The following is a 27,660-nucleotide window of genomic DNA, read 5'->3' as shown; positions in this document are numbered from 1 at the left end:
GAAAACAAACAATGTTATTTATACCTAGCTTTGATTAAAGTGGAAGGAATCTGTACAGCTGCAAAAACGAGAACATGAAACCTTTGATTTTAAAAACAACAGTCCAAATCATAGTCTTTTTTCAGTACATACCAAAAGTTGTTACCACATGGCAGCTAGAAGAGAGTCCTGAAATGAAATTTATGGTTTTAGTCTAGAACAAATTGGAGATTCTGGCCACAATAAAGGGTTTTACTACCACAGGCAAATACGTGATAAGCAGTCTCAGAAACACAACTGAGTGTGAGAGCCATGAACTCTATTATTCCCTGTAATATCTGTTTGTGGTTATTCTGAGCTAAAGGATAGAGGGAGAAGAATGAAGTAAGCTCGCTTAGCTTGCCACTTGCATAGCACATACCTTTAAAAAGTAGTTACCCTTAGTCTGATCGCAGAAGAAGATGCAAAACACTACAATCCAAACAGAATTTATGTAAATACAGCTGAATAGAAAAGCAGGATCCTGTTAGATGCAACTGCTGCCGATGATAAATAATAACTTTGACTTATAAAGCTTAGGGCAGGTGGGCTGCCATTCTACATACTGTGAAATACGAGCTCACTCCTCTAATAGATATAGCAGGGTTTTACTGAGGGACAAAGTCAATAAAGCAAAAGCAACAGTGCTGGGTGCATGACCGTAGCCAGAGGCACGCTGATTAGTATTTGTTACAGGTTTATATACTTTCACTATTTCATTAGCCACATCCGTAGTCATAATTTCTCTGTATAGGTGGGGAATGTTATAACTAGCTCCAGGAACTTATTATCATAAGTCTCCTCCTCTTGGTGTCATGGGCAGGGGTCTTGAGGATGAAATAAGCAGTCTTCCTCTTGTGAGTAGGGGTCTTCAAGATGAAGTAAGCAGTCTTCCTCATGGTGTACTTTTCACCTTTGACACAGTTTGATGCCCCAGTAATCACAAAACTAGCTAAAACCGGCCATATCTGTAATTCTTCTGATAGCTAGCAAAGATTTAAAACGGTGTGACCTTCCTGCAAAATTTATTGCAAGCAAAACAGGACAGGCAGACAAAGAGGATCTGAAGCTAGCAGATGTTTGGGAGTCACTGTCTCTAAACTAACTGATAAGTAGAAGGATGGTGTGAAATAACTCATTCATGTTCAGTGGAGCCACTAAATCCTGTCATCTCACCACAGACTTACAACACAAACATTGTTCTCTTTCTTCAGCCTAAGTTAAGCTAGAAAGTATTTAACCTTATGTTTTCCAGGCACCAGTTTTTCTTAGATCAAGCCCCCCACCCCCACCCCTCTTTTCTTTTACCTTTACAAATTCTTTTGTTATATGACTCCGTTTTGCTCAAGAGTTCTGGCCATTTTCAACTTGTAGTCTAATCTTGTGTCTTTAGCAAGCTTTGTTTCTGTTATTGTGAACTCATACAGTTATATCCACATAGCAACACCTATGATTTGCGAAAGCCAATACATCTATGTGTTTATCACGATACTATATAGAATAAGCAATTCTTTGTAACCACCTCTTTAGACACAGGACATCAGTCAGGATATATCTATCATCTCAAAGAGGAGTCAAAGTTGTTTGTTATTCCTGCAATTCCCTGCGTGTACTTCCCAGCCCCTCTGAGACAGCTGAACAGGAGTTGTCTTGTGCATCTCAGCCATGTGCCAGTCGAAATTCAAGTGTTCCTGCTGAACAAGCATGGCAATTAAGTACCCTCCTACGAACAACTTACTTAAAAAAGGACAGGGATATGGTGAGAATGGCCAAACCATGATATTTGAGAGAGATGGGGAGACCGCTTGCTAACACATCTTCCCACAGATCAGGAAGTTAGCCAAGTCTCTCTGGGATGCAGTAACTCCTGATTCTCCCTTTGGCATAACACTCCCCAGCTGTACAAAAATAACACTAATTTAGGCCGGTATTGTCAGTTAATAAGACCTCACTTCTGCCTCCTTCACACAACCCTGCCCCCTTCCAAACAAAAGTGAAGCCTTTTCTCAGAAAATTAGGTAAATACACCCCAAAACCTAAAACCTGTTTTCTTTACACAGGAAACCCTCTCCATATCTTATGCATGAATATTCACTTATTCCTTTACTTATACAAGTAGCTTTTGAAAGGATCTCAAGTCTCAAATGACCTTCAGCAAGAATATAAATAGTATAAAATAATTTCTCCTTCCTCCAACCTGGCACAACAATGTCTCATTAATTAAAAATGAAATGTGTACACTATCACTGTACTTATAACTGCTGCAAGTCACTCATCTATGGAGCTAAATGAGTAATTAAGAACAATTTTATGGATTTTGTTTGTTTACAGCATATTAGTAATGAGATCACAGCCCTTTTCCGTTTAACATGTCTCTGACAACTAAGGGTTCTTGATCGGGACTGAACACCATTTCCTGAACATCACTTAATTCACAGTATGTAACTTGTGCTCCCTAAACGCTTACTAGCTCACTCAATCGGCCAAAACATTATATTGCTGGTTTTACTAATGAGATCGTTCCTCTCCGGGCATGTTTTCATCATCTCTTTCTCATTTAAAACCATTTTATATATAATTATACGTACGATACTATATTCCCCAAGGGAACGTTTAATTTATTCCATTTTACTATAGATGTTAGAAAACAGAATTGATGTTTGCTCTATTAAACTGATATACCAATGACCATACCACAGAATTGACAAGATATTTAACTCAGATAGTCTCTTCTAAAGAGGATTGGCTCACTCCTACCATTTCTGCTACTGCATACAGCAAACAGACGAGGCATGTGCCTATAGGATGCCATGGCATACTCTTTTCATACACTGATGCATAACAGAATCCTTAATAAAATTAAATGAGGGATTTTGACTCCCACCTCCATTTGTAAAGATTGTTAGAGTGGGCAGCTGCAAGAGTATAACTTGGTGTTCAATTACGAAGAGACATCACAACATGGAATAGAAAGAACACAGAAAAGGAAGAATTCATTGCATCATTTTTTCTGTGCCCACAGCTTCCTTGAGCCACATTCAAATCATTGAAAATTAAATATAGAAAATATTTAGTATTTATACATATTCAACTTTCACAAGCCAAAGAAATTGACTTAAAATACCAAGATGTATCTGCTCACCCCCGTATTTCACACCAGCATGAGTATGCCTTCAGAACTTCTACTCCCAGTTGAGTGCAAGTGAAGAGAGTACAGGAATACACTGGCTGCTAAGATAAGGTTCTTACCTGTGGGATGTCAGTACAGCTGCACAGCCATCCTGAACTTCCTTCAGGATGGTTTTCCAAAGGTAGCGTTTAGAGCAGGGATCCATCCCAGAGCTGGGTTCATCCTACAGGAAAAATTTAAATACCAATACAGCAGGATGGGAAAAAGCACAGTTCCAGCCCAGCATGAAGTATTAACAAAGCTCACAATAACATTATATATTTTTCTATTAAAAAGCTACATTTTCAGGATGTCACTTACAACACACTTGATCAGCTTTTTTTTAACACATACAGTTTAATTTCTAAATTTATAGAAGGCACATTTTATTAAGGATATTTATATAATATGTTTATAGATTATGTTATAATATTATTTAGACATATATATATATGTTTAATCATACATATAGGTTTTTAATAAGAAACTTGCAGGTTGTTTTTCTCACTTTCTAGGGGGATTCGGTGTCTTTTTCTCCCCTGCATGCACACCTGCCACAAGCACAAGCAAGTGGAGAGGTAACTCTCAGCTGCTTGTGTTATCCATCCCATAGCAAGATGTGGATACTATGTTTGGAACTGACATCCTTTAGCAGTTACTCCCAGAGTTCCTTTGAGGGGACCTCGCTGACAGTGGGGAGAATCTACAGGATTAAATAACAACCCAGTCAGTGCTGCCCAATGCAAACCACCTGGAAACCAGTTTCCCACTCAGATGGGATAGGGACACAAGGTTGATAAGGGGGCTGGAGCACCTTCCATATGAGGACAGATTGAGAAAGTTGGGGCTGTTCAGCCTGGAGAAGAGAAGGCTGCGTGGAGACCTCCTAGCAGCCTTCCAATAGCTGAAGGGGGCCTATAAGGATGCTAGGAAGGGGCTCTTCATTAGGGACTGTAGTGATAGAACAAAAGGGGGAATAGGTTAAAACTTAAACAGGGAAAGTTTAGATTGGATGTAAGGAAGAAGTTTTTTACTGTAAGACACTGGAACAGGCTGCCCAAAGTAGTGGTGAATGCCCCCTCCCTGGCAGTGTTCAAGGCCAGGTTGGACAGAGCCTTGAGTGACATGGTCTAGGGTGAGGGGGTTTAGAACTAAATGATTTTAAAGTCCTTTCCAACTCAAACCATTCTATGATTCTATGATTTTCATGAAGAAAGATGCGCAGCTACCAAAATTACCTTTCCCTTTCCTATTTAAACCTGCTGTCCTCCCTAAATCAACTTTTGACTACATCTGTTCTTGGAAGCAGAAGGAATGCTACCCAATTGTCAAAAGCCAGTCTCTGTTACTGCAAAACCAGGGAGAAGGAAACTCTCCCAGTTGCTTTTAACACTATGGAATTTTATGAGGGGTGTCAGCACCTATTGGGGTGGTATAGCCTTTGACCAATGTATTTGCAGCAAGGAATCACAGCTGAAACCTGAAAGCAAAGTTCCCAAGAAACAAAGCAAATGAAACATTCAGTTTGAGGCTGCTTTTGGTGCTTAGTTACCAATGGCAGAGGTGAAAAAGAATTCAGTTCAGTTTCCTATTATTTGTGGATAGCTAACAAAAAGCAATAAAATAAAGCAACCCACACTGTTCCCTAAATTAATAGCTATGATCCTGGATTCAATCTAGAAGCAGATTCAGTGGTTTATATTGGTGCCTGCTTTCAGACAAATAAAAAAAAAAAGAAAGACTTTTAAAATACTGAATAACCACTTCAAATTCTGCTAGCTTCTAAAGCCAGCCAAATGTTTTAAAGTATTTGACACATTTAGATATTTTTCTTTCCTTTTGTCATTACATATGCAATAGTGTGTGCCCTGTAGCAAGAAGTAAGTTGAAATGGATACTTGCTGTCATAAAGATATTAAAAAAGAGTTGAAGCATTTTCTAAGATCAGGGAATAACACTGACTTAGGATTTTCTCCTCCTTTTACTAACTGAACCAGGGTCAGTTTGAGCACAAAATATAAATAAAATAGTTCAGCTCAGAAGCGAGGCAATGGTAGGAAGTTAGTAGCAGCAAAATGTGTCTGATCTTCTGAAACATGAACACCATAAGAATACCAGTTTTATCTGGTTCTACTTGGCCTGAGGTCTATTACTGGGAGCACCGGTTTCCCCTCCAGCTCTGGGAAGCAAGATTCCCTCCCTCTGACAGTTCTGAAAGGTTTGTTCCACTATTGAATGGGTTTATCTTTTCTCAGCCAAGGATTAAGAAATGGGTATTCAATATTCTGTAGTGAAACAATAGGCAATGACAATAAAGAGAATGTGGTGTCATAATGATGCAGTTCCCAAAGCTTTGTAATTCCCTGATCTTCATTACAAAAGGCATTGTTTAAACTGGAAAGGCCAGTTTCAGGCCTAAATGGGGAGTTGGATGCAAGCACCAAAACGTGATAACTAATTCAAATTAGTATCATTGTATGGTTTGTGAATCCAACAGAAATGTAAGAACCATGAATCATGAAGCATAACATAGCAAGGAATATGAATATCCTGAGAAACATGGGTCAGTCATTAATAACACTAGCTCCAAGTTACTAGCTAAAATAAGAATCTTCCTTCTTAAGGAAGCCAACAGAATTGTTCATATATATTTTTCTCATGTAATATACAACTCAGAGAATACATAAAGCATTAATATATTTATATTTAATTTTTTTCTTCTTCTTCTACATAAGGAAATCTTAAACAAAAATTACATCTCCATTTGGGTCATGGGCCTTTTTTTATTTTCCCTGCTAACCCAACTATCTTAAGGAAAAGAATAAATAAAAGGAAAGCCAACTTCACATTTAAGTTTTGTGAGCACTGGAGGATAAGAAGTTTTCATGCAGCAGGACAGTTGTACATCAATGTATCAATTACTTCTTGACTGACCAGAAAACTACCCAATTTTCTTCAGAGCAACATACAATACAACAAAATTGAACCATTCACCATAGGCACAATACTACCTTTACTCACCAGTAAAAGTATTTGGGGTTTACCAACTAAAGCCAGAGCAGTAGAGAGCTTCCTCTTTGTGCCAGCACTGTACGTTCTCACCAGTTGGTCAGCATGGGCATTAAGGTGTAACCTGTTGACAAGGTCCTCTGCAACCTGTGTTTTAGAAATTTAAAGGCCAGTAAATATGAGCCAAATTAGCTAGCATTTGTGCTTAGATAGAAAGAACATTCTGTTCATGCATATTAAGCAAATGTACGTGTTGCTCATTTATTTACCCCTATTTGCTGCATATTACTACTTTTGAATCCCAGACACATAGATAAAGCTGCTACAGGACCCCTTAGTTCTCCACGAAGAATAAGGATTTTCTTATATAGAAAAGTTTGGTTTATCATTGCTTGTAACATTCATTTGTGTTCATTTTGTGTTGATGGGTCAATGATCTAAAATGTTCCTCATTTCACCTCATTCTCTGGTATTTATTTGAACAAGCATCTTAGTGACTGAAAATTCAAGAGACAAAATTCTATATGAGCCACAAAAAAAAATGGAAAAGCCAGGAAAGCAATTCACAGGTTGAGGATTTAGAGTTTCTTAAAGACAAAAAGGTAACTTAGGGTTAAATTAATACTCTTCTCTAATAACTGAGAAGGTTAAATTGACCCTAGCTGGTTTGGTTGCAAGCTTAAATATGTATGTGCAACCTGAGTAACTTGTACCAGCACATCAGCACAGCTGAAGACAACAGTCATGCTGTCCTCTATGGTCTTTATTCCTTACCTGTCAGAGACAGTCCTAACGTACAAGGTCCCTTCAGATACTGGTGAATTTTAAAAGAGCAAGAGCCTTGTTCCACCTCTATCAGCTGTCACTGTCTGACCATCCAGGGAGACCTCATGCAAAACCACAAGGGACATAGCACTGACTTTTCTACTCGCCACTGCCAGATACACTCTGCAAAGCAGCGGGTGTTTAGTGGCATGCTGCTGGGCGACTGTGTCATCAAGGGATGATCAAATTTGTAATAGAGCCATTATACCTTGAATCTGTATGTACCACAGCTGGGAGATTCTTGTAAAACAAGTAGTTGTGTGGTGCTCTACTGCCTGAGATAAACTGCCAGAGCATCCCCAACAGTACAGTGCATTTTATTCCCTCTGCACTACCTTCAGCTAAAAGCAAGGAAGGACTGGAAGGATTAGTCAGATCAGACAGTCTCCAATTAATTCAGAAGATCCAATAAAAAAGAAAATCAAAAAACAATATTGTGAATTAATATTCACTATCCATTTCAAATAAACTGCTATAAGCAAAATATTTTTAATAAGATAGTTTTATCTCTCTTATTAAAATCCTTACGAAATGGTCAAGATATTTGTGACCCTTTTACAAGATTTTTCAGTGCTACATGTAAAAATAAGAGACACCTCTGAGAGCAGGTTCTCTATAGGCAAGTACAATGCCGCAGTGGTAAGAATATGCAGTATTCTAGTGTGAATTCTAGCACTGATATTAATAGTCACTTGTGTTCAGTGTATCTTAATGTATAACCTGACAGCAATGCATGTTCTCAGACAAAAGGTACATTTTATAAATATTGCTCTGAATACATTCAATCCAGGGAGATTTTTTTTTTTTTTAATTTTAATCAACAACCATTAAATCACAAGCGGGCAATTTTACATTAAAAGTTCAAGTTTTTTCTCTTTCAGAGTTAATTCACAGTGGTTTACTTTCATTTAGACACTACTGATGTATACCAGTAAAAGTGCTGCAGATTCAAATATTCTGTGGCTTTAGAAATGGTCAAGCGTCTAAGCTTTATTCTAAGAAGATGTAACATTCAAATCAAAACAGCCTGCAAAGTGAACAACTCCAAAGCATATGGTAGGCAGCTTATCTACTCTACTAAACTAACTTGCCTTTACTGCCACTGGGATTGCATGCATGTTAGGGACAACAGGATTACCCTCCTACAAATCCACTAACAATATACAGAGAATTGTACAGAAAAGCTTATAAAAAATTAAGACCAAAAAGTGAAAAAATGTGTCATCTATTGTTTACACCAAATTTAACGCATATTGCAAACTATAACAGGCTTGAAGAGTTATTAAACAATATGGAAAGAAGGACTACATATCACATCTGAAATGGTGATATGTAGTACAAACTATAGAGCTCATTCCTCTTTCAAGAGATTACTTCTAACCTTCTTCTCTTTTCTTTAATGTCTTTAATATAGGTTTCCAGTAATAATAGACTCACCTTCATTAATCCAACCTAAACAACAACAAAACAATTATCAGAATGAAATTACAAATATTATATATTAGGTATACTGTAGAGGAGCCTGCACATCTCCATTATAACTTCATTTATCTGTATAACCAGTGGTATCTTGTGGTTTGTGTTATAGAACACTATAAAGTAAAAATGAAATCCCTCTTAAACTACTTTAAATAAGATTCAGGATTGAGCTTGTGATAAATCTTCAAACAGATACACATTTATGCAAGATATTTACAATTCTAATGGTTTCCTTCCTTTAGTGAATGTGAGGTATATACACAAGCACCTTCTTTTCCTCCTTGTCATATTCATCATGCCGTTCTATGTCTGGTTTCAATTACTTTCAGCAGTGAAGACTGAGGAGATACATTAATTTATTTAGCAAGTTGGTTACACTGAGGCCAAATGAAAAGACACAGTTATAAGCGCTTGAACCTTAAAGATGTTTTACATCTAATCATTGCTGTAATAATTTATTTAAACTCTTTCCTTTCTCCTCTCTGCCCCCCCACACTCCCCCAATCCAGATTATAACAGACTTTATATCTACCAGAAAAGAATTTTCCTATTTTCCAGTATTCCTTCAAATTATTTACTTATCTCTCATCAATTCTAACATCTTCAGCAAAAGTTCTTTTTCCCAAAATTAATCTGGACTTGTTCCCCTAGCTTTGGAATGGGCATCGGAATGAGCCTTTCAATCTGCAAAATCTAACCCAAATCCTCGAAGACCTTGCGCATTTCCTAAAGACTGCATTCATTCTAGAAGAGGCAATAAGGTATTTTTACACACATGTTAATATTTGTAGGAGAAAAGGTTAAAATAGGCATGGTGTCCTTTATCCATGAGGGAACCAAGTCACATCCCTCACACTGAAAAGAAGCAAGTGATGGTAATTTTGCATCCACTAATGCTGATGATTTTCTACTCTCTTTGAAAATTACCATTACCAAGAATTTAAATGGTACAGAGAATTTTCAGGGTGTCTTCCAGAAGAACTTGGAATTAGCGAAGACTCAGTCTATTAGAAGACTAGAAATGCAGTAGCAGGTCTACCCTGACTTGAAAGGCCGCATGTATCAGTGTATTAATATTGTATAATTTCAGACAAAATACAGTGTATGACATCTTGTGATTTTTATTTCGAATCAAGCCAAACCAAATCACAAAGCAAACCTGACCTAATACTGAAAATGTGTATCATAGCTAGTACAAATAATAATGGACATCAGATGAATTCTAAAATCATCTGAAAAATAACTATACACGTCCAAAATAATTGTGCAAAGTGTCAGGTTCTGAGTAAGTGAATGAAGTGTAGTTTGAATATCCTAAATAAGTCATTCATGAATTCCACACCAAGCAGTATTCATTCTGTTTCCAAGTAAACTCAGAATTGGTAAATTTCTTACGTTAGGAAAGTGTATACTTATGGTCAAACTTCCAGGCAAAACCAGTTCTTCAGCCCTGTGTTATAAAACTGCCCACACTAATTATTAGCGTGCTTGCTAAAAAAAAGTGAGCATGCAAAGAATAAAAGAATTTTCAAATACCAATCTCCAGCATCTATAGAATACATCCTGTAAGGAAGTCAATGAGATTCCAGAGTCAGTGCAAAAATCTTCTTGGAGAGTTAATGTAAAGAGAAATCCATGCCGACAACCCAAGAAGTTGCCTGTGAAGGCCCAAGGAAACTTGTGTTGCAAACAAGTTCTAATGTAATTAAAAGCCATAAATGTCAATTAATGTGTTAATATTTCATATTTTAACAAGCTGTATGTTGTCTTTTGGAACACATTGAGATATTGAAACATGGTCTATTAAAGAAATAAATATAAGAATTAAGACTATGATGTTATATCAATATGTCTAAATAGCCCAAAAGCTCGACTGTAAGAGTTTTGCAGCAAAAAAGAAACTTTCAGACCAGGTTTGGGAAATAAAGTAAAACTGCACATTACATGAAGCTTAATATTGATAGCAAATGACCCTTTTTTCTCCTTCTTTCCCATTCAGTTAATTACTGTTTTGGAACATTAAGTGCACTCAACTTTATGTCAGGCACTTAACTCCTGCTGCTGATGAATCTGTCTAGCAAAGGATTTGATCCTTGAAGTTAGTGCTTCGATAGATAACTTTAGCAGCAGCACATCCTGTAAGTAACCTGCCTTCTTGCCAATTAATTAAAAACTAAAGTGAATGTATGTTTCTTTCCACATCAAAACCTACTCTGTAGAATGTATGTGTGTGTGTATGTTAGCATAAGCACTCACCTGGCAAATGTTCAGAGGCAGGCTTGGAATGACTTATAATAGGCAAGAGGGAATGAGAACATAACAGCTTAGATTTCCATACAGATGCTATTCCAAAGCATTCCTAGGCCTTATTTTCTTTATAGACAACTAAAATTCACACTTTCTCCAGGCACCAGCCATCTCCGAGTTGAAACTCAGCAGCTGTTCAGCACTTGACAGCAGTACCACAGTTGGAAATGCCCACTGACAAACACATTTATTTTCCTCTGAGATAGCTGCATTTCAGTTTTTGATGAAGGCAAACCAGAGTAGCTAAATATTATTTGCAGGAGCCCTTTGATGCCTTGACTGCAAGCATATGGCAACAAAGTCTGTTCTGCAATCTACGCAGACAAAAAATTAAGATAACTGAAAGAACGGTCTCTATATCACAAATGTGAAAATGAGGCACAGAAGGCTGCCTGTAAAAAATAGTCTAAGCCTACACCTAGATCATCTTAGGTGCAGGATAATCAATAAGATTAATATTTATCTTCTCTCAGTGCACCACAGTAACATAACTCATCTCTAAATAACACAGAATCAATTTGATCCACTTGAAGTAGAACTCGTACGTGAATTACCTACCACACTACTTGAGGAATGGTTTTGAGAACTGCTATGGCAGTAGCTGCTTACTAATTGTCCAGAGAATAGCTAGCTCTGAACATAAAGTGGAAGCTCTTATGTACACCAATTATTACTAAATACTTCTGCATTTGAAATGGGTTTTATGCATGCCAGATATTTCAGAAAGCATGCTATGCTCATGTTATCTACAGATAAACTATAGGAATCCAGGTTACCTTTATGGCTCCTCACCAAATACAGACAGGAGACAGCATTTGCAGTAGTGTTCATTTACATGTGCACATGCAGAGGAACACCCTGCAGGCCCAGCACAGAAATCTGTTGGTATAGTCATGCTTACCATGATCTGGAAAACTTCCCAGGCACCTGAGAAAAGCTCAGTGCTGCATTGGGTAGTTTTCATATGAAATCCAGGTCCATAAGCACACTGCAGATCTCTCCATTCTTAAGGTTCTGCATAGCTCCCAGTCCTGCTCCTCATCCTCCAAAACAGTTGCTGCTTGGAGGCTAGTTAACTTGAAGGAGTTATAAATCAAGTTATGACAGCAGGATTCATGTGCACACATACACAAATGCATTCTCCTCTACTACCTGGTGTTGACAGGGCTTGCAGAGAGTGTAAGATTAAAGCATTAAGAGTCCACTGTAACGCATAGATCAGTTCACACTTCTCAAAGCTACTGTCTCAATTTGCCTGCAGATGAGGTATTACCAATAAGAAGGTGTCTGCCAGTGCCACCTAAACAGCTTTTTCTCACAGCTGTGAGCACTAAAATAAAACAATAGCCAAGAGTATGTGGTTTCAGGAGTCAGAAAGGCAGCACAGCACTAAAAGCCCTACTCATAAAAGCCCTACTCATCTCTCACTCAAAGACACCCTTCTTGGCAAATTCAAGTCAGTTATATAAGTAAGTCTTCCAGCAAGGCTGAGGCAATTATTTTAACTGCGGGAAAGTCCTTCTTAGGGTACATCATAATCTCATTCTTACTTCATATCTATCAGAGGATCACCATCTGCCTGGGTTTATGTGCTTCAGCTTATTCACAAATGGGGAATATGCTTAGTTTATAGTATGGAGTGAGCTTGCTGACAGTAACACTGTATGTATATGACCCAAAGTATGCGAGTTAAGCAAGTCCCACAAAATTTAATAAGAACTATGTACTTCTGTCATTCAGGTGCTTTTGAAATCTCCATTCTTAGGGTGCCTTAGAAACTGCTTCATTTATAGTACATGGTATACCATTTGGGCATATGCATTACAAGAATATATTGTCTTTTGTGATAATAATGAAAAAAAAGACCAAGTAAAAGCTTAAAAATCATGCTTAGAATGCTTTAAGAGCACTGCTGCATAATTAAACAATCAAATTTTGATTCCTGTTTTAAATTACACTTAAGACCAAAAGCATTCAATAACATCTATGAGATACATAGGTACTTAACAGCATCCTTTTGAATGACTACAAAGCTCTAGAGGAGATGTTGCCACCTTTGTGTCTATTAAAGAGCTATGACAGGTCCTAGTCATGATAAGCTTTTAGCCCAGCTGTTAGAGAGGAGCTGTCAGTTCATGGAGAAAACAGGTAATCAGAGTTGAAGGATTTAATGCAATAACAACTATCCCTTAATATATATCTTTTAGAGCAAGGGAAACATATTCAGGTTTTCAGTACTTTGTTGTCACGAAGGAGTTACAAAGAGCAAACAACTGAGCAGGAGACTGTATGATGATTTCTAAGCAGCCTGCAAGAAATGTACTGCTCAAGCAGTCAGTCAAAAATTCAGCCAGGCAGGACACTGCCCAAGAGAAGGGGCAAAGACTGGTAAGAATTTTTTATTTCTCCCCAGTTTGTCATCCAGAAACACCCAAATGATCAGCTTAATACTGGAAAAATTCAAAATGCTGCCTGTCCTGATACTATTATTGGGGCATGATGGCAGTAACCTCTGAATACTCAATGTCCTATTGCAGGAATCATACCTTTTTTTTGGAACAGTACCTAGCTGCTGAGGAAGTAAAGCTGCAAAGAATCAGAAGGTGGCCCTCTCAAATACAGACAAGCAGCTGTCTGCAAACCACTTAGCGGACCCTGAGGCAATAGCCAGGAGAATGCTGGATAGGTATTAAAAACAGGCATTCCAGTCACATGCAGATTTGCTTCTGGAAAAAGGAAAAGGAAGACAACAGGTGGCATTCTGGAGGTTATGACAACAATCCTAGAGCCATAGTAACTGCATGGAACTAAATTTTACAGCAGGAATGACAGACACTGTTTTTGTGTCACACTCTGGTATTCTCATGTTAATAGAGATGCAGTTAAGCACAAGAGGCTGAGCTGCTCAAGTCCAGATCGGATGAGAAACCTCCATCTGCAGAGACAGAAAACCCCCACATTTTACACTATATATCCAATTGGTACTTAGCTTTTGGAATTGGCTGGCTGATTGCCTCACCATTTGCTAGTCAGCACAGCTACATCTGTATCTGTAAATTCAAAACCTTCCAGTGAAATTCCCAGATGTTGTCATCATCTGTGCTATCAAGCTCTTGAAGCATTTTCTGACATGGGTTTGGCCTCTTCTCAGACAACCCCAGGCCTTGTATGGTAGCTGGAATATTTTAGGGACTGCTTCTAGCAGGTGGTTTGAATGCAGTCAGCATCTTGTGATGTTTAAGACTAGTAGTGTGTTGACAGCTACCACCTCAGTACTCAGATGTTTGGTTTATTTATATAATCATTCAACAATTTTTAATTCCTTCACAGCTAAATCCCATCTCCGAAGAAGAGTTTTTCAGAAGTGTATGATTTAAACCTGTGGTGTTCCCTCCCAGTTCTCCAAGTGTGATAATGAAGCTGTTGAAGAATTCAAAAACTCCTTTAGATTTGGTTTATCATTTGCATTAGTGTTGATTTACTGTCCTCAGTGATATTACTGTGTTTTGAACCTGGCATAACAGGCAGGGAAGAAAAAACATATAATTTAAATAAAGCAGTAGTAATGAAAAATCTTATTACTAAAGCTGTTCAGTTGAAACATTAGATATTCCCTCGTGAAAAAAAAAAAAAAAATACAATTGTTTTATAAACTCCACTGCCCAACCTGGCTTCAGCTCCCCCTGCAAATCTGTTCTGAGAAAGTACCTTATGGATATCATGTTTTGGAATTCCACGCAGTGTGCTGTAATAATAAAGATGTTCCCAACCAGTTAAAAATTCATCCAAGGCATCTTGCTGTGGACAATAGCCAGTGAGAATGCCTTCAGAGCTGGCAGACAATATATCCATTTCAGACCTGTTTAAAGAAAGAGCAAAAACTTGGATATTGTTTAAAAAACACACAGCTCTTGGTTTCAACCTCAGGATTACAGAGATCCCCAAACAAAACCACTTGCCCTCAAACTCCATAGGTGAAGGAGTTTGAATCTCTTCACTGTGATTACCCCAAACACACAATGCATGCTTTTTGTCCCTTCCAGATTAGCACTGCCACCCATGTGTCACTATTCTAACAGTATTTGCATGAAGGTGAACAAATCAGTACAGGACAGATATATGATAATTAATTTTTACCACATTTGCCTCCCTTACCTCTTTGGTAGACCCTGCTCTAAGGAGACATTTCAAAACCATACTGCCTGAATCACATTCAGTAATGAAGGGATAAGAGTTGAGAGAGAAGGAAATGTTGCTGTGTATCCTTTGTGTGTCTGTGCACACACATATGAATGCATGCATTCTCTGAACAAGAGTAAAACAAAATGCAGAATATTATAAAGTCTAGTACATTAAAAGACAATACAGGGAAAAATATAAAATTATCCTGATTTAAGAGACTTTGACCATCACTTTGTAGCTGTACAGCATTGCTTGAAATTACATTCATTGCTAAGAAGCAAGCTTGATTGCAAGGGTGTCTCATTACCCATAATGACACTAATCTATCCAATTTATTCCAACATCTAATTCCACATTCAATGATGCTGATTTCCATGTACAGAAAAGACCTGTCAAAATTGAGATACTTAATAAAAAATCTGAGCTTTGGCAGAAAAAGGGTTCTAAAAGGTTCTGGGTAATAGAATGGTTTTCTCCTCAGTGGATTTCTACGTTTCTGGTTAAGAGAACTAAATACATGATTAATCATTTAGACACAAAGTAAATATATTAAATGCAGAATCTACAAATAGCAGTACTAGTGAAAATATAAATATGTATCTCCTGTTAACAAGGTTCAGGAGACTGGAGAGAAAAAGAAAACACAAATTCTGCATTTTACATAATCAACTACAGCATCAAAATATATTTTAATGCTATCAAAAGATAAGTTATCACGATTCGGATGAACCTTGCTGGGGACTAATTAGACTTGTCCTCTGCTGTTAATAGCAAAGATATAAAATTTCAGTATTTTTGTAGGTTTGGGTGGTGCCAAGGAAGTTTACTCCCTGTAGACATCTATCTAGACAAAGACTTAGCAAAAAAGAAAATACGTACTAGGGGAAAGGAGTTAACAAAGTGTACTTCCTCAGTAATTTATATCTGCTAATTGGTTATTTGAAATAATGTATGTACAGAATTTTACCAGCTCAGTCTCCAGCCACACCTAAATCCAATTAAATTGAATTTTTAAGGTTATCTTTACCATAAAATACGGATTTATTAACATTGATGTTTTTGCATAACTTGTCAGAAGCAGTGGATTCCTTATTTAATAAACACTAACACAGTGAAACACTATCCACAGTGAAAAGTTATCTAGAATCTGCTGTACAGAGAAACGTGTCCGAAATTTGTTTTGCTAGGAATATTCAGGCATAATAACAAGGTTTCCTTTTAGTGAAGCTGCTGACTTTAAAGAAACAAGAGACCGGGCTCTTGGTAGTATGCCAGCTTCAGTCACAAGAGAACAAATCACGCTCAGGGGTAATTTCAGGGACATTTTCTCAGCATGAAGCCTGTAGCTGACCCTGTAGCAGGATAGAAACATCTAGTCTGGAATGAGTCCCTACCATGAAGAACAAAAAATAAGTATGCATGGCTGCAAAAAATAACAGACATCAATGTCCTTTAGCTAGAACTGTATTAGACAGGAAATAAAAGTACTGTGTCCCCAGTCCTAATTGTGCAGATCCAATTTTAGTGTTGTGGCTCCAGTAGAGAGCACAGCCTTAGATGAGCAATATCCCACTCACTGACCTTTAGCTTTCATAAAGGAAGAGTACAGTAAGAATAGATCATTTAATATTCTTCCTCAATTTGGTCCTTATCTTGCAACTCCATTCATTAGTGCTGACCTTGAACACTTAAAGAGTTCCCATTAATAAGGAGATTCTAATGCATTCACTAAACAACTCATGGACCTATTTTTTTTCCAAGTCTGTTCCTGTCAAAGCAGAAAAAAATCTGACCAGAAGAAAAAAAAAACAACCAAGCAAAAAAAAAAAACAAAAACCAGAAAAAAAGCACAAAACAAACAGACAAAACAAACAAACAAAACATAGGAGCATTCTGGACATTTTTAGAATGTAAAGTGCAATGCCTATTCTTCTCTCAGCAATATCACTGAGTAGATTTCAAAATCAAAAAGCTGGAGATTATCCTTTAGTTTTGTTTATCTGGGTCCTAAGCTTTTTCTGAATACTGAAGGAATAGATGAAATAAAAAACACTGCTTAATTTTTAATGATATTACATACCTTACAACAGAAAACTGCCCTCATCTCTAGGAACTGATTTTCCTTGAAATTCAGTTAATCTTTCAGATTTCATTTTCATGGGTCTAAATGAAATGAACATTTCAAGTAGTGATGGCATGATACCAGAAAGCCTTTTCACTAAATGATATCCTGTAAATGCTTTTCTCTAAATGATATATTGTAAACGGTTTTCCCTTTTTTAAAAAATCCTGATGCCATTCATTAAACCAATTATAATCCTCTTCACCCTCAACAAACACCTTTATGTATGATGCTATCAGAACGAAATTGGAAATATAGGGGGTTTAATATTTTCTGAAATATAGATTAGCATGTAACAAAATGCTGATTTTTTTTTATTGTTTTTTCCTTAAGCTAGAGAAAAAAAGGTTTTGTTTTCTGCACTTTTATTATCATGCTTGCATTTCTCATTAGGTCATTCATATAAAAAACAGGACATACAGGAAGAAAAAAACGGCTTGTTTTATAAACAAAGAGAGAAAGAACAATGTATATACACATCTGAGGGAGGCTGTCAAGAGGATGGGGACAGACTTTTCTCAGTGGTGCCAGGCAATAGGACGGGAAGCAACAGGCATAAACTAAAGCACAAGAAGTTCAACCTGAATATGAGGAAGCCTGAATGTTATAATAGGTCACCCAGAGAAGTTGAATATCTCCAGGGAAGGAGGCTCCACAAGAGCTGTCTGGAAATAATCCTGAGCAATGTACTCTAGGTGACACTGCTTGATTAGAGACATTGGACTAGATGGCCTCTAGGTTAAGGTGGTCCCAACCTTAACCGTTCTGTGAAATAAATAAATATTCCAATCTCTCTCAGCCTTTTGTCCATAATATAAAAAGACTGAGTAAATGTTATCTTTAAATTGTGTTAATAACTTCGGTTTCATACCCTGATAAAGTTAAGATATAGAACTAACATGGAACACAAGTTTTCTCCTTCCTAGTGAAGACTTCACTTTTAGACTACATTGTTATGCTCAGTCACTACTTCCAATTGCTATTTATTTTTTCCTTTAAGATGGAACAGCTGCAACAGATGAAACCAACAGAACATGTCCATAAAACTTTGTATATTGAACAAAATTTTAAAGTTGCAAAATTACATTTCTTCTACTCTTTCAGAAAAGGTCAATAAAATGTATGACAACCTCAAGAGAAATAGCAGTCTAGCACTGGAAGCATGGAAGATATTCTATTCCATCCCTTTCTAAGTGCTTTGGTCTCTATACAGTGAGATACTTTGGTACAAATAATACTGGAGGATTCCATTAAGTTTGGTGTGTTCATCTTACAGAATTTTGTGCTGTCAATGAAAGAAACTTACCAGACTCGCAAGATACTGGGGATAATAAACTAAACCTTGAGTGAATAAAATTTTTGATTCAAAGTTGTTCCTCCACTGATCATTTTAAGGCCTTTTACATTGATCCATTTCTTTTGTGCATTGAAAGAAACCCTTGAAATCTGATTACAGCCCTGAAAGCTACATTTAGGTGGCATGAGGCACTCCTGTCAGAAAGTCTTTGCTAGCACTGGAAAGAAACCAAAACACTGGAACAAGTGAGAATGATCTTGGACAAAAGCTGTTGCCCTCTCCCACTTGAACTGGACCTGCAGTTTCCAAAAGGATAGACTGGTTATTACAGAGATAGATTTGGTTCTTATTGTTACAGGGGTTACCAGGAACATAGCTTATAGGTAGCTGTGGGCTGATCTTCAACAGTACACCTCAGTCTTAGTCTTACACTTAGTATTCTCAATATCAGCCTTACGGTTGTTTACAGAAAAATTGTTTCACTATTGACTCCACTGCGCACTTTGCTTCACTTTTGTGTGCTTCTCTGCAGTATTTGAATGCAGTTAAAATAAAGACAGTGATATATACAGTTCTTACAATGTCTTCTGTAAAGAGATAAATTCCATTTTAGTCAAAATGAAATATAAATGTACAAATTGCAAAAGCAGTTAGACATTCTATTGTACTCTTAACTACAGACTCAATCAAGTGCATATTAATGCTCAATTAACAATAGAAAAAAAAAACAAGGTTACAATTTAATTAATGTAACTATAGCATAGTTACAATTAAACTAATTATAAAGATATACAGTGTAGCAGCCATTGTATTGATGTAAATTTATTCTGCCTTTCAAGTAAAGCTATTTGAATTACATTTTTAAGTATTTATCAAGATGAATATCATACCTATCAAGAGTCCGAATTCTAGCTATAAAGACATTATTTTAATTTCACCTCTTTGGAGAGCATTTTTTTTTGTCCTACGACTTTGTAAGCCAACAGCTGAGATGACTGACACTTAATGAAAACGGGATGTGAGGCTTCTGTCATGGGGAATCTCTCTGTGCAGAAGTAAGATGGAAATTCATGGGAAATAAATTAATTAAATGAAGATGATTGCCAAGTGCTCCAAGCCTCAGTTGGGCAATTTATGAACAAAATGACACCCGGCTTATCTATATCTTCCTCTATGCACCCCACAAGTGGGATTTTGGCGTAAGTATGAATTCAAAGTGAACTCTATTCAGCAAACTACTGAATATTCAGTAAAGAATGTACGTAAAGAGTACAGAGTATGCAGTAAAGACTGCAAAATACAGAGTGCCAAAAAGGCACACAAATGACTAGTCACGTTATCCATTATTTTATGTTGATCTTGACATGACGAATGGAAGGATTTCGACACTCTTCTTCCAAGCTGTGTTTAGCCCTCCTCATTTGAGGGAGGATTTAGGACAGAGTTACTGAAGAAGGTTTAGAAACAATTATGAAAAGAGAAAGAATACAAAGACTGGCTAATGTACACTCAAAAAACCAAACAAATATAAAGGAACAGATATACAATATCTCCTGATAGATCAGCCCAGCAGAGATTCAAAGACTATGATGACTTGTTTTGTCCTCCTTTGTTTTACCACTTTATTGTCATCTTTTTTTAGTACACATTTAATACAGACCTTACTTCTTCAAGCTATTTCAAAGAAAAAATAACAGAAAAAATATTTACAGTTTTACACACTATCTTTCATTTAGCCAGCTCATGCACTGGTGACAATCTATTTATGGCAGTAGAGCTAAGCATAAGCTAATTTGAGTCCATTTGTACTCTTAAAGAGGAACAGCTGTGTTACAGAGAACACAAAAATACCCCTTCTAAATGTCAAGCAGACCATACAGTTAACTAGTATACGTATTTAATCTTGACAACTCATTATATGGGTGTTGTTCAAAAAGCCAGTTACAATGTCCTAATGTCTTATAAGACCATACTTCATAAATACAGGTAAGCAAATTTTATTAAAATAGTCTCCTTTCCAGCAATTTTCCTTTCTGTTTTTAATATTTCTGTCTTTTATGAAAGGGACTGCTGGTACTTCAGTATTTTATTTCCACAACTTCCAAAGTAACTGTTTCAATGCTGCTTCTTACTTTAGCACTCTCATACTGGGGTTGCAAATATCCCTAACATGGAGACACTTTGTATATGATAATTATTTTTATGTTCCATTTGTACAGACATGTCACTGACAATGGCAAAATTAATAAAAAAGGTAAAGTCCTCTGTAATATCCTCACAAGACTGGATGTGGTTGGTGATAAATGCCTATTATTTCTCTTACTGGACTATCTTTACCACATTGCAGTTACAATCAGCATGGGATTGTAGAGTTCAGAAGTTGCCTAAAAACAGTTGCTGCAGAAGGGTATGAAAATTAAAAGTTTTTTTTTAGACTGCCTAGTTTATGCACTACAAATGTGTATTTGCCGTGTAAATGGTAAAATATAACGTTCAGGCAAATAATGTATTTAAAATATCTATTTAATTTGTAGTGTATCAAAGAGGGAAAAGCTTAATAAAAAGAGATCAGAAGCATTCCCTTTCCCAAAAGAATTCCCCATCAAGAAGAATGCCAGGAAACCCAGATTTGCAGAATAGGTAAAGCTGGTTCTAGTATTAAATAAATATTATTGTGGAATAACAGCCCATTTTGTGAATCTCACTGATACTGAAAATTTACAGAACATCTATATTTTATACATTTTACCAAGCTTTTGTTATGAAAACACTTTTCTCTTGGATTCTTAGGAATAAGGTCCTTTTTGTGGGATTGAGCATTAAGAAATCAACTAGCGGCAAACAAATCTCTTAGAAGTACTTAGAGATATTGTGAATGTGTTCTTCTGCCCTGTTACCAAAGCAGCTGCCACTTAGAAATACATTTTTCTTTTTTTCTTTGAGAATCTAACCGGAGTTCCCTGAATACAACTTGATTATCAATGCATGAGGTTCTTTCTATGTAATCCCATGCACTTCCAAGATGTTTTAGGTTTAACTTCTGAAAATTTTACTTTGCAATTCAACACAAGCTTTTCAAAAAGATTCTCTTCCATTTCTAGTCCCTATGTTGTCCAAAGTTGCAAAAACTGTCCTGTAAAATTCAAGGCTGTTTTCAGCACACTTGTCTCACAGAGACACTTCTGACTTAATTTTAAATTCAGTGAAATTATTAAAATAGCAATCAGGAAAATGTACATATGGTTTTGTCTGGGGATTTTTGGAGGGGGTTTGGGTGGTTTTTTTGGAAACCAAGAACATTCAAACATAGTTATTTAAGGAAACAGGAACTTCTATGAATTAAGGATATTCTGCATGGAGTTATGTCAGTAAGGTTCTCCAATATTTATAATAATAATTTTGCATACTCATTCATTATATGATCATGAAGAATGTATCAGGAAGGATCCAGCAGATAATAGTATCTTGTCCTTTCAGGGTCACAGAGGACAAAATTTGTATTCTTTCCAGTCAAACCCAACAGACTTGCAATCTATATTTCAGCATCTGCCCAAATTATTCATCAGGAATCACTATCAGACGTAATGTCTGAATGGAAGATGCTTCATGACACACATTTTAAACAAAGAAATCTAGATCTGCTGACCAGAAAATGGTTTGCAGCTGTGACCAGCAGCTGCTTTCTTCAGCTGTCTCTCCTCTCTTCCTATGCCAGGAATACCAGGCTTTTGAGCACATTACTGGAGTAATAAAAGAAGACCTCTTACCATATAATCCGCCTTCCTCCATTTATCTCAGGTGTAAATATAAACCAATTCACTTCAAAGTCACTGTGATGAGTAACTTTAGTCATTCCTCAACTGCTGAGGGGTTCTCTAGACCTATGGCTATAATATCACCTGTGAAAGAGTCAATGCATTTGGCCCCTACTGATTTTCAGTAATTGAGCAACACAGGGCACCATGATCTGCTTAACGGGAGTTGACAAAATATGAGGCAAGGAAAAAAACCAGGAATTATACAAATCTTTTCTCCTATCCTTTAAGCTGTTTGCTGCCTCAAGTTTACCTACTGTGTAACTGAAGCTCTTACTTGAGGTTGCCTTCTCAAGTTAGTGATAAATTTTAAGAACTTGGGGATATGGGGTTTTACTCTCAATTCAACCACTTCAAACACATAAAAATCCATAACCTAGATTGACACTACAATAATGCAGTGTGATAATCAGTGTTGTCCAGTGTATTTTTGACATTTAAATGCAAATCTCTAAGAACTAGGAACTTTACTTCCCCTCCAGTTTTGCTAGGAAAAATGGTAAAGGTTGGTCACATCTGACCCACAAAGTCCATTATTCACTTACCACTCCATCAAAATTAGCCGCAATACCACGAACGCTACCTCCTATATTTACAGAGCATATTGATCAAGTAATTAATGAGTTTGAAGGATATGAGTGTCAGAAAACATTTTAAAATTATCCACTTGAACCATTGCTCATCAGCCTAAGCCTGGAAACCTTTCAATGCGTCACTAATGTGGGGGATATATGTCCATGCATCTGGACATACTGTATGCTAAGATTTTTGTTACAATTTTAAAAAGCTGCATGTTAAGGCTTCCTAAAGCCTATTCATTTTCTTCCAGACAAGCTTATTCTTAATTAACAGACCTGTCAGATGGAATTAAATGATGCTAGAATGCTTTCCAGCAGAGATTTAGCAGCAATAAAGCAATATATATTTAAAAGGGAACAAAACAGGTCCTTAGAGTACAGTACAAAGGACTGAAGACATAACAAGTCTTTGATCACTGGCATTATCAATTAGCACTATTCTGATCAACCTCTGTGTTATTTACCCTGTAGGAGTCCTGATAACAGCACGTCCTGCAGATGGGATGATATCTCCAGTCAGCATCTTAAATGTTGTGCTTTTCCCAGCTCCATTTGTTCCCAGGAGTCCAAAACACTGAGATCAAAATTTAAAAAAAAAAAGAAAAAAATAAATAAAAGGGAGCAAAAGCAATCAATCTGCTATGCTGAAAGAAATAATATTAATTCTTCAACAGTTTCTCCCCTTTTCATATTTCTTATCATGTCTGTAAGACACTGTATGTAGAGATATTGTGTCTGCAAATTCCCTTTCCCATGGAAAACCAGTTTTCAAAAATAATCTCATAATAATTTGATTACCCTCTAATTCCTAAAAGTGACTTATTTAGGATACTAGTCCTCCACTTAAAAACCTGCCCAGTAACTAAATACATCATTTATCTATATTATTAGTTCTACATTTGAACATGAGGTTCTCAAGTCCTATTTGAGGGCCCAGACTACCAGTCTACAGATTCAGTATTTTTCAGTTTCTCATGAGTGCCTTCACTCTGTTCAAGTGAAAAAACACCAAACTACCAAGAAAGAAACTGACTCTGAACAGTTATTTTAGGCCCCCAGCTGCAATGAATACATGTTTAAGCTAGGACATGATTATATTAAGTCTACATATAGCACTCATAACTTTCAAAATACTTGTTTCATGAACTTTCTTATTGATAAATAGGCTGTAAACAGCAGTAACATCCTCTTGGTTACTCAGCTAACAACTGATATCTAACTGGCAGGCTGTCGCTGGATCTAGGTTGGTTGCCATGCACCAGTATCTCATATCTGAATTTGCAATTAGCAACCACAAAAAGTCTTTCTTTTAATAGTATTTCTGAAATCAATATCTGCAATTCTTAAAAGCATCAAAGTCATGAAAAAAACAAAAAACCCCAACCCAAACAAGTAAATGTTGTTCTGAAATTTTTAGAATTATCATATTCAGTGTTATATTTCAGTTTATTAAAATAGCATATTACTATATTGTGCTGTCTTAATTTTGGCTGGGATAGAGTTAATTTTCTTCCTAGTAGCTATATTAAAATATACTGTGATGATATTTGCCTTAGTGACAAATTCAGGATTCAGTCCACAGTTTACAATTGAGCTAGGTACATTTTGCATTCTCTTTGTACATTGAATTGCTATGCTGCCTACTTGCTTTTTATGTTAGCTTATAAAACCGCAACTTAGTATAGATAAGCAAGAAGGAAAATTAAGACTGATGAATGTATAACCCCCCCATACGAGTGAACAGTTGCTTCTTAAACACCACCAGAGCTTCTGCTTTTAAACAGCTATTGATTTTCAGAAATTGCTACAATTGAAACTGCTCTGCTGCTATCTGCAGATCACTGATTATAGACATCCTTGGTGTGTGAACAATAGCTCAGAATGAAGTGTTATTTTCTGAAAGGAAAAAACAAAACAACCCTCTTTACCTCTCCCCTTGGTATTCCTAAGTTTATGCTTTCCACAGCTGTGTTCTTCTTGAAACCTCCATAACACTTCCTGAGGTTGTACAGAAGGAGGATATCATTACCAGTTCTTCCACTAAAGAGTCGCTGTCTCTCCGTTTCTACATCAATATCTTCTGAAGGCATCACCATGCTTTTAGATGAACAATGACCCCTAAAACAGAATAATTCTGGTTTGTTTTCCTGTTTGCAATCCATTAAATCCCTCAAATCAGCAGAATACAAGGGAGATAGCAACTACCTTGTCTTTTTTCTGCAGTTTTCACTAATTTAGGTACACTATATTATCAGAAGTGTTTAAGTTCAGGTGTTCAAAGTAATCCACTCCTTTCTTTAAAACATAGTCATTGTCCACTATGGCAGAATACAACTAGTAACACACCTTGGTTTCTGGAGGAGATCCCAATGAAGAAAAAGTCTTAAAAGAAGGAATAGTGTTCCTTGCATGGTCATTTCCACAAAAATCCAGCCCAGGAAATTCATCTCAAAGGGGCTCACATATGAATCTATTCCAAAATTGCTGGTCAGGTCAAACTTGATCTGATTGTACGAAAGTTCTATTAAGCCCTGGCCTAAGCAGAATTGTGGGAATACGATGAATGCCCATTTGAGGATACTGTAGATGTTCTGCAAACTCTGTATTAAGATTCAACAAGAGACAGGGGGAAGGAAACAAAATCAGTTTTCACCAACAGCATATCAAGCACACTTACAAAGCTGGATACTGTATTCAAATCTCATTCAAGGTGAACTGATTTTGAAGGAGCATATTGTGAACTATTTTGGGTCAAGGTTCATTTATTTTAGACTGCCAGAGGATTCTAATCTTAGTGAGGTTCACAGATAGTAAGAAAACATGATCATTTTATTTTCTTAAAATTTTAATATTTGAATACCATTAATTCTAAATTACCAACTTAAACCCAAGTCTTTTCCATCAAATTGCTTAATTACCATTATGAATAATGAAAATTACAGTCATGGAGTGAAAATGCATATTACTATTCATACAGTGCATTGCAGATCCTAGGAATATGCAGCTTCTCTCTTATGTCAATATTATTCAAGCACATTTTATAATGCATATAATCTATTTAATGGACCAGAACAGCTCCTATTATATGCCAATTACAGCTTAATGGTCTGGAAAATGTCAAGGTTTCAATTAACACTGTTTTCCCATTATTACAGCGTGTTTGGTTTGGGTTTGGTTTTTTGTTGCCTTTGTTGCCTTTGTTGTTCGTTTGGGTTTTTTTTGTTATAAACATGTTAAAATTCAAGATGGCAACAACCAATACAGTATACACTAGGATAGGAAAATCATAAATTTTCAAAGCACATGTTTTTGTACTGGAAAAAATTCTTGTCTATGTATATGTATAAATACATGTATACATATACATACACAAACATACATGCATGAATGTGTGTGCATACATCTTACGAGTAATGTAAAGAAAAGGGTTTATACTGACCTGCACTCTGGAAATTATAGCTAACAAACGAGGTAAGAGAGTCACAAGCATGGTACACAGGCCAAATACAAAATTTAAGGAGATGTAAGAAATAAAAGCTACATCTGAACTCGAGAAGAATCGGGATACAAGATACATCCATGGCAAAGTTGCATATCTGAAAGGTTAAAGAAATAAAATTATTGCAAATAAGTTATGGGTTTACCTCGCAAAAAAAAAAAAAAAAAAAAAAAGGCAGTTCCAACACTAGGGGAAAAAAAGAAATTACTCCTTACTTTTAAAATAAGCAAAAAACTTTTTTGACCAAATGAGAAATAAACACAAATATGGGATATGTTTTTTGATCAAATTATCTGATGATTCTATAGATGTACACATAGCTGCTGCCATGTGAGGGGCAGATATGATCCATTTTTGCATATATTGACTGCATATCTTTATTTTCACTGTTCTAGGAAAATCACAACAGTGCTTCCTGAATTACTGCAAAACCAAGCATCTTAACAAGCCTCTACACAGAGATAGATTTAAAATCAAGTATTTAAAGCTTAAATCATGAATGCTGAGGAATCAGCTTTTCTTAGAAGCTTTTTCCTAGTAAGAAAAAAGAATCAAACAAGGAAGGAGAGAGCTACAGTGTTATCTGAGAACTGAAATTTGCCAGAGATTATATAAGCATTTTTGTTACCTAAACCAGGTTATCAGCTAGAAGAGTAGTAGCCATCAAAATGAGTGCATAGTTACTTCATAGCACAATGATGATAAGACAGTATTGTTCATGGCTATATAATTTTCAACACAATCTTTAAAGAAGGAGGGAAGTCACCCTCCGTGCTGGCAAGCCAAATGATACTTGTCCAAAATGGAGTGGTCATATTTTTTATAAAAAGATATGTCTAGCCAGACTAAAAAGAATGCCCAGGAAATTTGATAAGCATGAATGTCATGTAAAGGAAGTTTATTTTCCATTTAACATAGTGCAAGACATATCTATCAAAGAACAAGTATATAGACTGCAGGACAATAGGCATCAGCATAAACCATTCCATGATGTTGAGTATATATGTACTATATATATATAGTTGTATATATAAATACTTCTTATATAGTATTAATATATGTATATAGAATTGTTTAATAGTGAGCTCAATGAAAGAGAAACTAGCCAAAAATCTGTGAATTTACTTCTTCATTGTTTTAAACAGTAGATTATGAGCCTTTAAATTCAGCATCATGTGCTTTGCAGATGATTTTTTTTTAATCTAAAAACACCAAAATACTTTTCCTTAAGAAACAAAACTTTCAAATCCTGCTGTGAAATAATAATGTTATCCTTAGTTTACAAGAAGGTAAAGGTTAAATGACCTAGTGTTTGGGTCTCAAATGAAGACAGTAAGTATTCAAGATCACACTATACTTT

General features: G+C 36.3%; 1 protein-coding gene across 1 annotated transcript in view; it reads right to left on the bottom strand.

The window, feature by feature from the left end:
- The window catches only part of ABCA13 (ATP binding cassette subfamily A member 13), a 173,001-nt gene that overhangs the window by 17,436 nt on the left and 127,905 nt on the right, over positions 1–27,660 (bottom strand). Inside the window, exons 51-57 of the mRNA XM_057428773.1 lie at positions 26,241–26,397; positions 25,148–25,401; positions 24,730–24,919; positions 23,266–23,375; positions 14,516–14,666; positions 6,209–6,343; positions 3,268–3,371 (exon numbers count right to left, since the gene is read on the bottom strand). Of these exons, the coding sequence (XP_057284756.1) occupies positions 3,268–3,371; positions 6,209–6,343; positions 14,516–14,666; positions 23,266–23,375; positions 24,730–24,919; positions 25,148–25,401; positions 26,241–26,397 (1,101 nt within the window). The remainder of the gene's footprint in view (positions 1–3,267; positions 3,372–6,208; positions 6,344–14,515; positions 14,667–23,265; positions 23,376–24,729; positions 24,920–25,147; positions 25,402–26,240; positions 26,398–27,660) is intronic.

Source organism: Pezoporus wallicus, unplaced genomic scaffold (assembly GCF_028554395.1).
Source record: "Pezoporus wallicus isolate ANWC-B61680 ecotype Strahan unplaced genomic scaffold, APGP_CSIRO_Pwel_v1 contig_6658, whole genome shotgun sequence".
Taxonomy (NCBI): Eukaryota; Metazoa; Chordata; class Aves; order Psittaciformes; family Psittacidae; genus Pezoporus; species Pezoporus wallicus.
Note: the sequence above shows the minus strand (reverse complement) of the source record. Positions and strands in the feature narration are given on the sequence as shown.